Here is a 16,542-nt window from a genome sequence, read left to right as displayed (position 1 = left end):
TTGGGCTATGTAAAGGGACTTTAAATCAGGCAGTAGTTTACAGTCTAAAGCCTGGTTTAGACACAGCGATTATCGCTCAAAAGATGTATTTTGAGCGATAATCATTGTGTGCATTTACAGAGCAAGGTGATGGCTGAAACTTTGAGCGATCACCTTGCGCTTCGAGAGGGATATGCAGAAGAAAAGTAAGGCTGCTTGTCTGCTGCATCCAGCTGTTCTCTGCTCGGAGCACTCAGCTGTTATACAGCTAAGTGCTCCAAGCGGGGTATGCCGAACACAGCTGGACCGCTGTATTCTTCATACCCCGTCTGTTCACGGAGCACTCAGCTGATATACAGCTGTGCGCTCCGTGTGGAGTATGAAGAACACAGCTGGACTGCTGTGTTCTTTATACCCTGGCTGTGTTCACAGAGCAAGATACAGCTGAAACAATAGTATCAGTTGTATCCCGCTGTGAACTCCTCATAAGACTGATCATTCTCTTTCAGCATGCTCTTAGAAGTTCAATTGCCCTTTAATGGTACTGAAAATAGAGCAAGTCATTTCATACAACTTCCACATTATAAGCAATTAGTCCATCAATAGAAAATCCCAGGTAGAAAGTCACTCGCTCAATACTTTTACCACTTCTAAGCTGGCCAAGATAAACAGGTCGAACTGGAATATTGATTCCATCGCTGCACTCCACATAGATCATGTTGTCTTCAGCTCTGCCACTTACAAGGAGAAGGAGTTCTTTAATCACTTTCTCTTTCCAGATGTCTCCATTTAGCCACAGAGAATTTAATTCTGATATTGGCATTTCAGAAAAGTTTTGATCTATTTTCCCTCTATGAATTAGCCTTCTTAAGCCACCATTTTTACCTAGATAGAAATGTGCTAAGGGTTGTTTGGCATTACACATGTGCCTATAATTGCCTCTGAAGGACTTTTTCATTGAGATGACATAATCAGCTATATGTTTAGAATTGCAATCCAACTTCTGAAGGTGTTGTGGCCAGAAAAGCAGTGAAGCCAAGAAATAAGGTTCTGGATATTTGTGGTCAAGTCCAATGATGCTCAAAATGTCTTTAAGATGCTTTTCTAGTATTTCCACTTGTTTAATCGCTGTAGATTTTGGAGAAATGCAATGAAGTACAATATTTGCCAAGATAAAATTCTGTCTGTCTTTAAGAAGCATGTCTGATTTGTTTGTGGAGTTCTCTAACAAATAAGTGTATGCTTTGACAATGCTTTCCATCTCAGCTTCTTTTCCATGACCCGTGAGATATTCTAAGATTCCAGAGAACCTATCGACTTTATATTTTTCTAAACATGCCCTGTACTCCTCTTTTTGTAGCGAGTTGCTCTTCTTTGTTTGGTCTTCCTCATTGGTAATCTGCATTAAATCATAATCATAGAAATGACGGTTGTATTTTTTCCGATAATCAGAAACTCTGTCACGTATTTTAAATTCTGTGCTTTCTTTATTAACGGCCTTTTGCTTCATATACACAAAATAATCTTGGAAGAAGTCAAATTGCTGTTTTAAACAACTTTTTAGTTTAATTAGAAATGGTCGATGGTCACTGAGAACATTTTTGAACTTATAATCTTTGTTGGTATTGTCCACTGAAATATCCCACCTACCAGACAAGTACTGTCTTAAGTGTTTTCTAGCTAGAATGTCATTTGATTTGAGCCCTGGTATATACAGTAGAATATCTACAGTGTAGAGGCAGACTTCAATCTGGCCCAGATACCCTGCTGTATTGTACACATTGTGATGTCTAGCTTTAGAGCTTTCATATTCAGGTCTCTCAGTTTCTGTCTTTTCTGTTTGTTCTTGACACTTCTTGAAGGCTTCTGATGCAGTACTAGACATTTTTAGTAGGTTGTCAAGTTCTTCTGGTGATATTGGATTGTCTTTTTTAATTTCATCCATCATGGCTTTTAACTTGCACTTGTAGACCTGACCTAAAGTATCTAAAATAAAGGAATTTGTAGGTGCAATGCGTTCTGCCTTTTTTGCCCAATCCAAGGCATCAGTGAAGTTCTTTTCTCTGATGTAGAAGTGTCTTGCTAATGCTTGGAAGATGAAAGGGTTCTGGTTAAATCGCATTGTGCCTTCTTTTAGAACAATTTCCACCTTAGAGCTTCCTTCAGCTTTCTCTATTTCCTCCATTAAAGGCGAAAACAATGTATCAGTTTCATCTCCATGCTCCTTCCGATGTCTTGTGATCAGCATACTTTGCATGTCACGCATTAAAATTTCTCTGCCAATTCCAGTATCATGGAACTCATTGGTTTGCAACAGCTTCAACATGATACTACTCTGTTGTATATTATATGTGCTTTTCAATTCCTCTATACATTGACGTGCAATCAATGGGTGGATTATGCGCAGTCCTTCATATTTCCCATATTCTTCCACTTTTGTGCGAATAAGTATTGTAGAATAAGAGCCTATAGTATCTTCAATGCTCTCCTGATGCCAGTATGTCTTTTTTGGTGTTATACCAAGGAACTCTTCACACTTAGATGCAGAAATGGTTGAATCTATCACATATTTGTTAAGAAGGGCAAGAATAGAAATGAGGTAAGTTGTCTTGCTTGCATTGTTTAAGCCTTTTAGAGTATTTCGGACTATCTTTTCAATATAGGTCTTATCAAAATTGCTTTTCATGATCATAAATGAATAGAAATTATCAGGGTGGTCATGTTGCTTTTCAATTTCTTTCAATTTTCTTACAAATTCTCTTTGTTCCTCTGCCGAAAGTTTGTATGTTAGAGCAATACTGCTTGTGCAATTGGATTTAGCACTTTGCTCCGGGTTCTGAGATCTCACACAATTTAATATGATCACAACTGGCTTCTCAAATCTTATATGTCGTTCGGCAATTGCTGACTGGATGCTATTCTGCAAGATAGAGATGCTTTCCTCATCCTCATAATCATCCACTAAGAGTAGGACGGGATAAAATTCTTTGTTACTAGGTGATCCATGAACTGCAAAACTGACCACCTCTTGTGCAATATCTGAAAAGCTATCAGTCTTTCTGTTTAAAATAGCACAGCGGAATGTTTCTCGCAGTTCCCAGAGAGTATGCATTGCTGTTGTGGTCCCGCCACATCCAGGGTGATGAAACAGAGTAATTATTTTTACACTTCTTTGTTTCTCATTTTTAGATTGATAAGGGCCAATGGGGGCTGTAAAGAAATTAATAAATGTCGCTAATCAAAAAGGAGTTAATATATTTTGCTTAGTAATCTATTTGAATCAATAAGGTTGAATACTGCAAATATTCTATTCTGCTCTGAAGGACTCATGACTATTGAGTAATAGGCCAAACGTCTGATCTAAGTGGAATCAGGAAGTTAAGAGCAGATGTTCATAAATGTAGTGAGACATAGCCTAACCGCAAAGAAGTTGTCAGCTATTTCTCTATATTTACTAATGTACTAGTCTAAAAGTCATGTGAAATCAGCTATTTCTTGAATGTCATATATCAAGCCTAAATGTCAAAGTTTATTGAATGATTATGTCATTGTAAGATATAGAAGTCATGTGTTTTTATCAGATGAATGTATGTATCATGAGGTTACTCCTTGTATTACCAGAGGTCGCATCCCTGCGTGGGCGATCTTCTATATAAACTGAGACTATGCCAATAAAGACTTAGAGTTCATTACTTCATCATATACCGTGTGTATGGTCAGTACTTAGACTCTCAAAAGGAGCGCTCCTCCTGCTTAGGTCAATTCGGAACCGACAACATAACTGACCAGTCTGTTTGAACAAATTAACCCTCGACAGTTCTTGGCGTCCAACTAGGGGGCGGGGCTTACCTTTACGGGACATCGCAACCAGTAGACTGAAACAAACTCCTGGCCCGTTGACGTGGATACTGGATTCGGAGACCCCAGACTAAAAACACCGGTGTAACAGGTAAGAGCTTATCTTACTATTATACAGTCTGGATTCTTTTGATCTGTGTGTCTCTAACGGACTAGAGGTTGGTTGTTGCCTGTTTCCTATATTTTCTGCCCCGTCCATATTTTAGAGTGAATAAGTTCATTTAACTGTCCTAGACGGAAGAACTCACTCATTGGGACTTAAAGAGTCATGTTGTCTGTATTGGAGATTGAAATAATTGTCATTATTATAGTCTCATTTCTGGCAGTCATATTCTTACTCTGGATCTGTTATAATATTACTAAAAGTTCCCTAAGAGGCGAAGTCTGGTCTCCCCTGAATCCTAGTGTTTGAAGTTGACCACGTTTTAGTTCTGTAAATCTATTCCAGGACAGGGAACTGTGTGTTCCCAGATAGTCTCAGTGATTATCTTAGTTTACTGTGTGAAATATACGTCCTGTATACTTAGTGAAGAATAGTCGGAAGTGGTCAAGATGGGGTCTGAACAATCTAAGATATATCAGACTCCTATTGAGATAATTAAAGATAGAGAAGGGGAGGACATTTGCAGACAAGCCTATAAAGTTTACAAACGTATAGGCCTTAAGAAGGCGGGAACATTCAATTATGAATTTTGGTCACAATATGAGGATAAGCATAGAAAGGAAATAAGAAAAAAGGGTTTGGAAAAAGGCATGAAGGCTATTCTGGACTGCTCTAAAACAGCGGAAGACGAACACTGGGACTCCGAGTCCCGAGGCGAGGGCATTTTAGTTTATTGTCCTATGCCCCGGCCACCAATAGACGTTCCCATGGAAACCCCTACGGTTCCATTAGTCTCTCCTGTCGTCCCGGCCGCTCCACCAATGTCTCCAAATAATCCCTTTAATTCTCTGTATCCCAATTTGCCACCCCTGCCTCCTACGTATCCACAGGCTACTGCCCAGATGGATACACCTCCCTACAGCCCTCAATCAGGATCCCCGGGCCCTGAAGTAAATAGAGGTCCGGCTTGGGACTGTCCACGTTGTGGTCAACAGAATGCCTGTTTTAAAGAAATCTGTACAGTATGTGGGACTCCACGTCACAGGGACCAGTGTAGACAACCGGTTCCCTTATTCCCAGTTACAACCTCCACTACCCATTATAGAGAAACAAACAGACCGAGTCCACCATTGGGCACGGTCAGACAAGAGGACACTGACAGACCATCGTCTTCTAATGACAGACCTACGGACGCACATAGACCAACTCCCGGGTCTACAGTCACTACATGGCGACCCTGGAGCGCCACAGACCAGATGGCACTGTGTCAGCAACTGCCCGATCCCCAGACAGAGCCAGCAGCTTTCCATAGAAAGTTGGAAGTCATACAGAAAAACTACTCTGCCACTTGGACAGATATGGAATGTCTTATGAATGTAAAATGTCCTCTGGGCCTTTACAATAGTATTGCTCAATTTTGTGGTCTTGAAGATGACCCCCAGACATTACTTAGTGGTACTCAATATGTGGACAAGGTTAAAACCTGGTTTAAGGATAAAGCCCAAGAGAGACGTACAGCCCTAACCCAGTGTAGACAGAACAAGGGCGAGTCTATTGAATGTTACTTTGGCCGTTTAGAGGAAGTTGGCAGAGATCTGGGTTTATATGATTGTCCAAAAGCAATACGTAATGCTGCTTTTTGTGAAGCCTTTATGCAAGGAATAGATAAGCGCCTGTCTGAACGCGTTAAAGCATGTACCCCCGATTGGCGACAGGCCAAACCGCGTGATCTATATAAGAAAGCTGTAGGATTTGTCATGGACACAGAAGACCACGCAAAGGGTGTTATGGTTAAACATTACACCATGGAGGGGGACACAGTCCGACTTAACGACCCCAGGCGGGAGACCCGTAAGTGTTATAACTGCGGGAAGACTGGACACTTGGCCCGTAATTGTAGAGCCCCTAAACGCCCTAGACAGAACATGTTAGACGAAAGGGGGCAACAGGGAAGTACGGCCAATACCACATCATCCCGCCCACAGGGAAATAACGGGTATACCAATTACCAATGAAGGTCTGGCACTCCTTCCCCCGTGTCCCTTATAGTTACTGACGCACGTGGGCCACAAATTTTTCAGCCTCTAAAAATCCAGGGGAAGGAGGTGCCCTTTTTAATTGACACAGGGGCTACTAAATCATGTGTCAGTACCTCACAAGTCAATGACCTTAGTATTCCCCTCTCAGACTCCATAGCCATAGCCGTTGGAGTGTCCGGTGAACCAACACCCATGCGTGAGACCGAGCCCATAGAAGTCTCTTTTCAAGGGTCACGAGTCCTCACTCGCTTCCTGGTGTCACCCGCTGGGGATTGCATCATGGGAACCGATGTGATGGGACCCCTGGGGTGCTGTATTCAGCTCCATCCTTCCGGTGAGGCTCATGTCAGTACCTCTGCGGCCGACCACCAAGTATTCTGTCTCATGGCAGCAGACTTGGTCACTCCGCCTCCTTCTTGTACTGTATATGTGTTGACCCCAGAAGATACACAGGTTCTCTCAGCAGTGCCAGAGACCCTTTGGGCAAAAGGGAAGACAGACTTGGGCCATCTCCACGTACCCCCAGTCATGGTATATCTCAAAGATGGGGAAAAAGCCCCCATGATCCGCCAATATCCCCTAGCCATGGCACAGGAAGACGCAATAGCCTCCACTATTACAGAGTTATGTGCCTTGAATGCTTTAAAACCTTGCGTCTCACCCGCTAACACGCCACTCTTCCCAGTTAAAAAGAAAGGGAAGAAAGGTGAACCTGATACCTACCGGATGGTTCACGATCTAAGAGAAATCAATAAGGTGACCATCCTAGAAACACCTTTGGTCCCCAACCCTTACACTCTGTTGTCCACCATACCTTCCGGAACCTGTTGGTACACTCTGATCGATTTAGCCAATGCATTTATGTCCGTCCCGATCCACCCCGATTGCCAGTACCTGTTCGCCTTCACGTTCCGAGGAAAACAGTACTGCTGGACTGTCCTACCACAAGGGGCACAAAACAGCCCAAATCAATTCACCCGATGTATGAGGCTTGTACTTGATGCATGGACGGTCCCACCAGGTGTGACCCTGCTTCAGTATGTTGATGATCTCCTACTGTGTGCACCGGACAGACCTACCTGTGTTACGGCCTCACTCAGCCTCCTTTGTTTTCTTGCAGATAGCGGGTGTAAAGCCAGTAAAGACAAATTACAGTTTTGCAAATCTCATGTTGTGTTTCTTGGTCACTGCCTAGGTCCTGGTACAAAACACCTCACGCCAGAACGTACCAAGGTGGTGGAGGACATGCCACTCCCTACCTCCCATGCTCAGTTGCGGACATTTCTGGGGTTAGTTTCATATTGTCGGCCGTGGATTCGCTCTGCCTCCATGACCATGCAGCCTCTGTACGACTGCCTGAGTTCTAAGCCATTTGCTTTGTCTCCGGAAGCCGAGTCAGCTTTCCATCAGCTGAAAATACAGATCACCAGTGCTCCAGCACTGGGTCTGCCTGACTATGATAAACCCTTCCGGATGTTCGTGACTGAGATGGCGGGACATGCTACTGCCGTCCTCACACAAGAGCATGGTGACAAAAAGCGCCCTGTAGCATACTACAGTGCACATCTTGATGCAGTAGCCAGGGGTTCACCCTCCTGTGTAAGAGCAGTTCTGGCTGTACAAGCACTACTTGAGAAAGCTTCTGAGGTGGTCCTAGACTACCCTCTTGTGGTCCTCACGCCCCATGACGTACATGGAATTCTGACACAGGTGAGCCGTAGACATCTGTCTCTTGCTAGACAGGTTAAAATGGAACTTGCAGTACACTCTTCATCCAATGTCTCATTTCAACGTTGCACAACTTTGAATCCGGCCACCTTACTGCCATTAGGTGACACTGATTCAAAAGGGGGAGTAAGCACAGGGGATCAACTTTTTGTCAATTCCCTAGGCGAAGAGGAAGCTTTTGACACCGAGCACCAGCATGACTGTGCTGCTCTGATGGAGCAGGAGACAGCTGGATTTGCTCATGTCACAGATAAGCCTCTCCTGAACCCCCACCTTGAAATGTTTGTGGATGGATCACGATACCAGAATGAGATGGGCAGATTTGTGACAGGGTTTGCTGTAGTATCAATGAATGAAGTACTGATAGGCCGCGCCATGCCCCCACATATGTCAGCACAGGAAGCGGAGCTGTGCGCTCTGACCGAGGCCTGCAAGTTAGCCCGGGGAGTCACTGCTAATATCTACACGGACTCCAGGTACGCGTTTGGCGTTGCGCATGACTATGGGCCGATTTGGCGCGCGCGGAGCTTCCTAACAGCTCAAGGCAAACCGATAAAGAATGGTGAGGCAGTAAGTAGTTTAATGTCAGCTATCATGCTCCCGAAGCAGGTAGCCATAATAAAGGTAAAGGCACACACCCAAGGGGACTCCTTGGAAAGCAGAGGCAACGAGAAGGCAGACGGAGCAGCTAAGGCTGCAGCCCTGCTGGACTGGAGGGCACCCGTGTGCAGAGTTCAGACCAGGTCCTGCCCAGCGGAGGAGGATCCTGATCCCCCTGCCAAGGACCAGACCCTCTCTGTCCCACCACAGAAGGAGGTGGACCTACTCCCCTCAGGGCAAGAGCAGGAGCGCTGGGCAAGCGCAGGGGCAGTAAAAGGAAATGAAGGTTGGATGATGGGTTTCCGTATGTGTTTACCTGCGGCTGCCTATCCTAGTATGGCCCTTTTGGCTCATGGAAAGGTGCACGCTTCTCGTAATGCCATGGTAGCCCTGGTGGAGAAAATGTGGTACGCTCCGGGATTTGACAGGATGGCAAAGGCATACGTCAAGGCTTGTGAAATCTGTGCACTACACAACCCCGGTCAAGTAGTAAAGACCCCTCGGAAGTGCACTCCGCGACCTTTGTACCCCTTCCAGAGACTACAGATAGATTACATCCAGCTGCCCAGATCAGGAAGGTATGAGTATGTCTTGGTATGCATTGACCTCTTTTCTGGGTGGGCTGAGGCCTACCCGGTCACGAAGGCCACCGCCCAGGCCACTGCAAAAAAACTTGTGTCAGGGTTAGTGTGCAGATTTGGGGTACCAGAGACCACTGAGCGACCGTGGTACTCACTTCACTGGTGAGGTAATGAAGGAAGTCATGTCCGCCTTAGGAGTAGAGCAGGCGTTTCACACCCCCTATCATCCACAAAGCTCCGGAAAAGTAGAAAGACTCAATGGCACCCTCAAACTTAAGATACAGAAAGCCATGGTTGAAACAGGAAAACCTTGGCCCGAGTGCCTACCTCTGGCCCTCTACTCAGTACGAACCACACCAAATAGGAAAACAGGACTGTCTCCTTATGAGATTCTCTTTGGCTCCGTGCCCAGGCTAGGACTGTATCACCCACAAGCTCTATCCCTGGGTCATGATAAAGTTACTTCCTTTGTGCAGGACTTATGCCAAAAGCTAAAAATAACACACAACCTAGTTTTCTCTTCTATTTCAGACCCTGATAGTTTGGAAGGATCCCACTCTCTGAATCCCGGAGATTGGGTGGTGGTAAAGAGACACGTCAGAAAGACTTTGGAACCTCGCTTTGACGGACCATACCAAGTGCTGTTAACCACTCCAACCTCGGTCAAGCTAGAAGGCAAACCCACTTGGATCCATGCCTCACACTGCAAGAAAGTTCCAACGCCTCAGCACCACGAGGGGGGTGGAGAGTAAGCCCAACCCAGGGTGGGGGAGGAGGATGGCAACCTGGACACCAGCATTGATAGTCTGGATAGGTGTATTACTTACCCTTTGTTTTCTTGGACTACTCTCTTTTCGGGACAATTCCTCATCAACTGTCAATGTAAGAAGAAGATGGACTGTTTGGGCGGAAGGACACCCCAACATGTGGGAATACTTTGCAAAAGACGTACTGAATATTTCCCATATGTGCATGCCCAACCTGCGGAGTGGGGAAGATATTTTACGGACTTGCTTACTGTCTATCCCCACTCCAATAAAGACACTTCGCGATATATATTCAATAGTGCATAACGATAGTGATGTGGAGGAGAGCCATGTTATTCAGGAAAATACCTTTCTTAATGTATATGAATATTGTCCCCACTGTGATGCGGTCGAACATACACTTTGGTCTAATATGACTCGTTTCCGGGTCAGGAATGTCGCTCCGGCTGAGGTATGCTATAACTTCACGTGTAATAAAGAACATATGGGAGGCTGTGCGCAGAGAACCAGGGTGACTAGTGATTCCCAGAGACTATGTAATCGCACAGTCCAGCAATGTAGAAAGGTACACACTCCTATGCTTTGTAACCACACAGTCCGAAGCCCCAGCCATTTTAGGCACGTCAAATTACCATTAGGCTGGGTCCTGTCCTGCGGTAACCTGACTTACACATATATCCCAGCTAACCTGACCGGAGGTCCCTGCTCCTTAGCTAGATTAAGTATACTAATGTACCAAAAACCTAGCATCCCACAACTCACCAACAGACAAAAGAGGGAGGTAGAAGGACTGGATAGCAACTGTGAAGGACCACCCACTCTACTTAGCTACTCAGAACATACGGCACTGGCAGTCAGTATTGTGGGTGTTCCCGGGTTGGCACAATATAACACAAGAGTAATCAATGGATTAGCATGCGATATGGTAAAGGGCCTGAATGCGACATCACAGGCCTTGGACCTCCTCTTACTAGACATACAAGGAGTCAGGAAAGCAGCTTTACAAAATAGAGCCGCCATAGATTACCTGTTGCTCGCAGTAAACCACGGATGTGAGGAATTTGAGGGGATGTGTTGTTTCAACCTCTCTGATCACTCAGAATCCATTCACCAAAAGATCAATACCTTGGGAAAAATAGCTACTAGCATAAAACAGGATAAAGACCAGGGATGGTTTAATTTTCTTAACCCTGCAAATTGGTTTTCTGGTCTGGGAGGATGGTTCATGGGAATCCTACAAAGTATATTACAGATAATTGTCATGCTGTTGTGTATATATATAATAATCAAAGTCATAATCTCTTGTGTGAGCAAATGTACGGCAAAAGCCTTTACAGCCCCTGTGTAGGCCGACCCCTGCTGGATGAAGGCAGAACATACGGCGGTTCCTTCCAGTCTTGTCACTAGGTAGTGTAGGGTCAGGGTAACGCGACCTGGACGTGTTCACCACTAGGACTATCTCCAGGAGGGACATTGGTGTGGGTGAAGATTAGGGAATCCCCTGCCGTGCGTACCTATGCACGCTACTAGTATTGTAACATCATACTAGAGACACCTTATATGGGCTAGTCGACCAATAAGACCTACCTCGACTATGACTTTTCAAAATAGAACTGGACCCTGTGTGTGACTTCCTGATGTCCAAAATGGGGGAATGATAAGGGCCAATGGGGGCTGTAAAGAAATTAATAAATGTCGCTAATCAAAAAGGAGTTAATATATTTTGCTTAGTAATCTATTTGAATCAATAAGGTTGAATACTGCAAATATTCTATTCTGCTCTGAAGGACTCATGACTATTGAGTAATAGGCCAAACGTCTGATCTAAGTGGAATCAGGAAGTTAAGAGCAGATGTTCATAAATGTAGTGAGACATAGCCTAACCGCAAAGAAGTTGTCAGCTATTTCTCTATATTTACTAATGTACTAGTCTAAAAGTCATGTGAAATCAGCTATTTCTTGAATGTCATATATCAAGCCTAAATGTCAAAGTTTATTGAATGATTATGTCATTGTAAGATATAGAAGTCATGTGTTTTTATCAGATGAATGTATGTATCATGAGGTTACTCCTTGTATTACCAGAGGTCGCATCCCTGCGTGGGCGATCTTCTATATAAACTGAGACTATGCCAATAAAGACTTAGAGTTCATTACTTCATCATATACCGTGTGTATGGTCAGTACTTAGACTCTCAAAAGGAGCGCTCCTCCTGCTTAGGTCAATTCGGAACCGACAACATAACTGACCAGTCTGTTTGAACAAATTAACCCTCGACAAGATAAAGATTCTATGTCTCTTTTCAAGTTCGCCTGGATATCTCTTTTAATAAATGGTCCAGTGTAGTTTTTGGATGAGAAATAGAAATTCCACCATGTTGCCTTCCCTCCTCTGTAAAAACACTCTTCATGCATCTTCAAAAAATCATTAAAATTTGAAGAATCACCTTCCATCTCTGTATCCTGACATTGATTTACACAAATAATATCTAAAGAGGTCATGAGGTCTTCATCCTTCCTGTGTAAAATAGTAGTGGAACCACCATGTGATGGCACGAAGCGACAAGCTGACCGGGTAGTAGATTTTAGTCTAAGAATGGTCCCATTTAGATTTTCAATGCTCAGGTTATAAATACATCTCTCTTCCATTTCATCCTCACTTATTATTCTTGCTTGCAAATCTTTCCACCTCTGAAAAGTTTCTTCACTTTCGCAAATACATAAGATGTCAGTCATACCCTTAAGTTCCTGGAAAAATGCACTGAATGCTTCATTTATGGGGTCCACAGGATCATTAACAGTAGAAAGTAGTAAAAACACAACAAGAAATTTTCCCGGCTGCATTATATCTTTCCTGGTTAAAAAAGAAACCAGTTTCCTGACATCAGCTGCTTTTTCCTTCTGCCACATCCTATAATCTAATGGTTGGTAAACTTGACTCTGAAGATCGAGTCTACCATTACAAAAAATCCAGCTGGGTTGTTGATATAGTTTAAGTTCTTCAATATTTTCCTGTGAGAAGTTTTCCACTTTTTGGTACTGATGAGGAAAATGTAAATTTGGTTTCCTTTTTTCTTGATAGACTTTACATAAGCCATTTGTGACTGATTCTGGATCAAAATCAAGAATCGCAAACCAGTCTATTTCTTGAATGAAGCCTAAATAATTAATTTGAGATTCATGACATTTATTAGCAACCAAAATATACCATTTATAGTAAGAATTATCCAAAGATCCTCTATTTCCTGTTAGCAAATTAGCAAGTTTAGAACCATCTGCTTGGTGACACTTTTGCTGCTTTTTTCTCTTGTCTTCTTCACGTTTTCTAGCTTCATCCCTAGCTTGCATGTTAGAATGAAGCAATAGTTCATTGGAATCTATGGATTTCCCCCCATCACGAAGAAAATGAAATCGTTCTTTACTCTTTTTCCAGTTTTTCTTGTCGAAATTATACTGAAATATAGAAAATATTTCTGACTTACAGTAAGCGTACTCAGATACCACATCAACTTCTATAACAACTAAATCAGACTTGGTGTTTTTTTCATGTAGCACACTGACAAAACGGGGTGGGCGAATGCAATTTTTTGCCAAATTCAACTGTTTTTCTTGAAAGTATTGGCCCATCATGTCATCAATGTACTTGACATACGTTTCACTGTTGTTTATAGGAATTCCAATAATTTGTCCATGTGGTTTGTCTCTCACTCCAAAATGGATGGTGCCATTTGTACGTGCATTCATGCATGCAGCTGCAAACCTAAATACTTCATTGCAGAATTTCATCTTTTTATCCTTTTCTGTGACATTTGCTGTGTTGGTAAACTCCTTGTATTCATGAATTGGGTCAATATAATTAGATGTGCCTGACTCAGATGGAAGAAGATGGTATTCAGTATATGATTTGCTCTTATGGATAGTATCAAAAGGGTAAGGTGTTACTCTTACAGAACTCTGAACCTCGTCAGAGCTGGCTGCTTCAGGAGACCCTAACTCTTTGTCTAGAGTTCCTTCTGTTTTCAAATTATTGGTGTCTGTTTCATCTAAAGGTGTGATACTATTACTTTGGTGTTTTTTGTTGCCCATTTGCACAGTTTTGGTCAATGTCCTTGAGTTGTGTAGTAAGTGTTTTCAAGTTATTGACTAATGAAGAGGCAGGTCCTTTTTTAATGCCCATATCGCAAATGTCTTTTTTATTTAAATCTTTTAAGATTCTGCCATTCACATCTTCATTGTATAGAATGTCTGCAACTGCAGAGTCAAGTTTGAGTTTTTCAGTAACCCATAACTTTACATGATCTTTTGTCCATTCATCAGCATTGATAGGCAAATTCGATGAATCTGTCATCTTGAAGCTATCGTCGTAGAAATTTCTGCAAAACAAAAATATGTTTTTGAAATCATTCTTAGATAAAGGATGATCATCATGTAGGAAACAAAAACTATTTCTCATTTAACAGCAATTACATAACTTTTCTCTCCCTACTGCTTCAGTGGTGTCTATAACAGAGAATACAGCAACTCCAGAAGAAATCCTGTCAACAATGCTTGTCTCATAGCCAATGCCTACTGCAGAGTCTCACAAATTGTGAAATCTGTTGAGTGCCTTCTCCTATTTATTCTCTGATAGATACTTGAAAGAGGGAGCCACAGCATAACAAACTGTACTAGTATGTAGTAGGTAAATCACCAGCCACAATTGCAAGGGCTGAAACCAAGACCAGGCCTGGGAGGGAGGGTGGCCTGCTTGGATCCTCGAGTGAGCATCCTGTTCTATTGCTCTAATTCAGCTAAACTGAGGAACAGGCTTTCACTTATCCAATAAAAGCAACTTTTACCTTCAATAATTAAAGAAAAGTAATGCCAGAATTGCTATTTCCCCCCCCCCCCCCCCCCACACACACACACGCACACTAAAAATGCACCTTAGGCTAATCACAGGTAGCTCTCACTTGTCATTCATTTAGCGAGAGCTGCCTGTGATTGGCTGAGCGCCTCAGCCAGTTGCAAGCAGCTCTTTCAGCAGGCGGGGATTTTAATTCCCCCGCCTGCTGAAAGAAATGCATAGCAGAGCCAGGGACAGTGCAGAGAGGATGCGGCTGAGCCTTGGCAGCTGAAGAAAGGTGAGTATGTGGTTTTTATTATTTTTAACACTACTTTGCCTTGTTTTTTCAGAAAAGGGCTTATATTTAAAGCCCTTCCCTGAAAAACAATTACGGGGTGCCAGCAGCTGGATCCTCTACCGCAGCTGTCATGTGTGACAGCTGTGGTAGGGAATTCTTTATTCCCCGCGTGGATTTAGAATTCCTTTGCTGCATCTGTCACAGATGTGACAGGTGCAGAAGGGAATTCTTTATTCGCCGCGGAGGACACGGCAGTGTACAATTACGTTAAATAAAATTTTTAAAGATAAAATATATATTTTTTAATTTTTCCCACAAAACAATCTAATCAATAAAACAAACACAATTGGTATCGCCACGGATATAAAAGCCTGATCTATTGTTTTTACCTGTGCATTTTGATTTTGCAAAAAAAAAAAAAAACACACAACAGGATCCATTTTCCTGCACATGGAAGTCAATGGGGATGCGCAAATGTACACATAGTGTTTCACGAGTCTCCTAGCATAATTGTGTAATTGCGCAGGAAAAAGGACACATCTGGAACTTATTAGATTAATCAGCCATTTCATTTGGCACATCTTTGTTTGCCATGCGCGAAAAGTACCGTATATACCGGCGTATAAGATGACGGGGCGTATAAGACGACCCCCCAACTGTCACCTGATACGCCGGGAATACAGTGGAGCAAAAAAAAAAAAATCATTACTCACCTCCCCCGGCGTTCTGCGGCGCTGCTGCAGGATGTCGCCTTCTCCTGGTCTCCGGCAGAGCATTGCTTTCTGGATGCAGGGCTTGAAATCCCCGCCTCCAGAAAGCTAATACACACGCCGTCAGCCAGTCGCAGCCATTCAATGACATCATTGGCTAAAACACACGTGCCTTCAGCCAATCACACTATTCAATGACATCATTGAATGGGTGTGATTGCTAACACACGTGCGCCTTCAGCCAATCACAGCCATTCAATGATATTGAATGGCTGTGATTGGCTGACGCTGTGTGAGTTAGCCAATCACAGTATTAGCTTTCTGGAGGTGGGGATTTCAAGCCCTGCGTCCAGAAAGCAATGCTCTGCCGGGGACCAGGAGGGAGCGACAGCCTGCAGCAGCGCCGCAGAACGCCGGGGAAGGTGAGTAATGATTTTTTTTTTTGACACTTTCTTTTTTTTGTATTACCGGCGTATAAGACGACCCCCGACTTCAGAGCAGATTTTTCGGGGTTCAAAAGTCGTCTTATACGCCGGTATATACGGTACAGTAAAATTCGCCTATGTATGTACAAAAAAGCATTGTTCATTCCACAAATATGCATGTACTCATGGGAATGGGGGCCTAAAGAGTTCCTGCACTTTCACTTCACAGCACTCCTGCTTTATGAGCTATTTTCAGCTCCTTCCTTTTGCTAAAGATGGTCCCATATAGCTCCATATAGTTCTTATATAGCACTATATGGGTCTGTCTTCAGCGGCCAGAAAGAGACAAAAATGGCCAACAGAGAAGGAGTGCTCCCAAGGGAAAGTGCTGCTAGTTTTTAAGTTTCATTTCACTGCAAACAGAAACTACAAGTTATGGGAAACTGCTCTGATAGTTGAGAAAGGTGTGGACCTTGGCAATGACAACTACGAATATCTGGGAAAACTGCCAATCCCATGAGGCAGCAGTATTATGTGATATTTTGTTGTGTTTGCTTTGACTGTATTAGCCTGGGTTTACATCAGTGTTTTGTTTTCCATTTTCCTGCTCAGTCCTAGGAGCAGAAAAA

The 16,542-nt window shown here is 43.2% G+C and overlaps 1 protein-coding gene across 1 annotated transcript; it reads right to left on the bottom strand.

Moving 5' to 3' along the window:
• Positions 1–14,024, bottom strand: LOC136587077 (sterile alpha motif domain-containing protein 9-like). Its single transcript, XM_066585528.1, is given in 3 exon segments — positions 1–3,189; positions 11,935–13,723; positions 13,725–14,024. Coding segments are annotated over 3 exon segments (4,713 nt in total). The 5' UTR covers positions 14,004–14,024; the 3' UTR covers positions 1–544.
• Positions 14,025–16,542: the final 2,518 nt, after the last annotated feature.

Source organism: Eleutherodactylus coqui, chromosome 12 (assembly GCF_035609145.1).
Source record: "Eleutherodactylus coqui strain aEleCoq1 chromosome 12, aEleCoq1.hap1, whole genome shotgun sequence".
NCBI lineage: Eukaryota > Metazoa > Chordata > Amphibia > Anura > Eleutherodactylidae > Eleutherodactylus > Eleutherodactylus coqui.
Note: the sequence above shows the minus strand (reverse complement) of the source record. Positions and strands in the feature narration are given on the sequence as shown.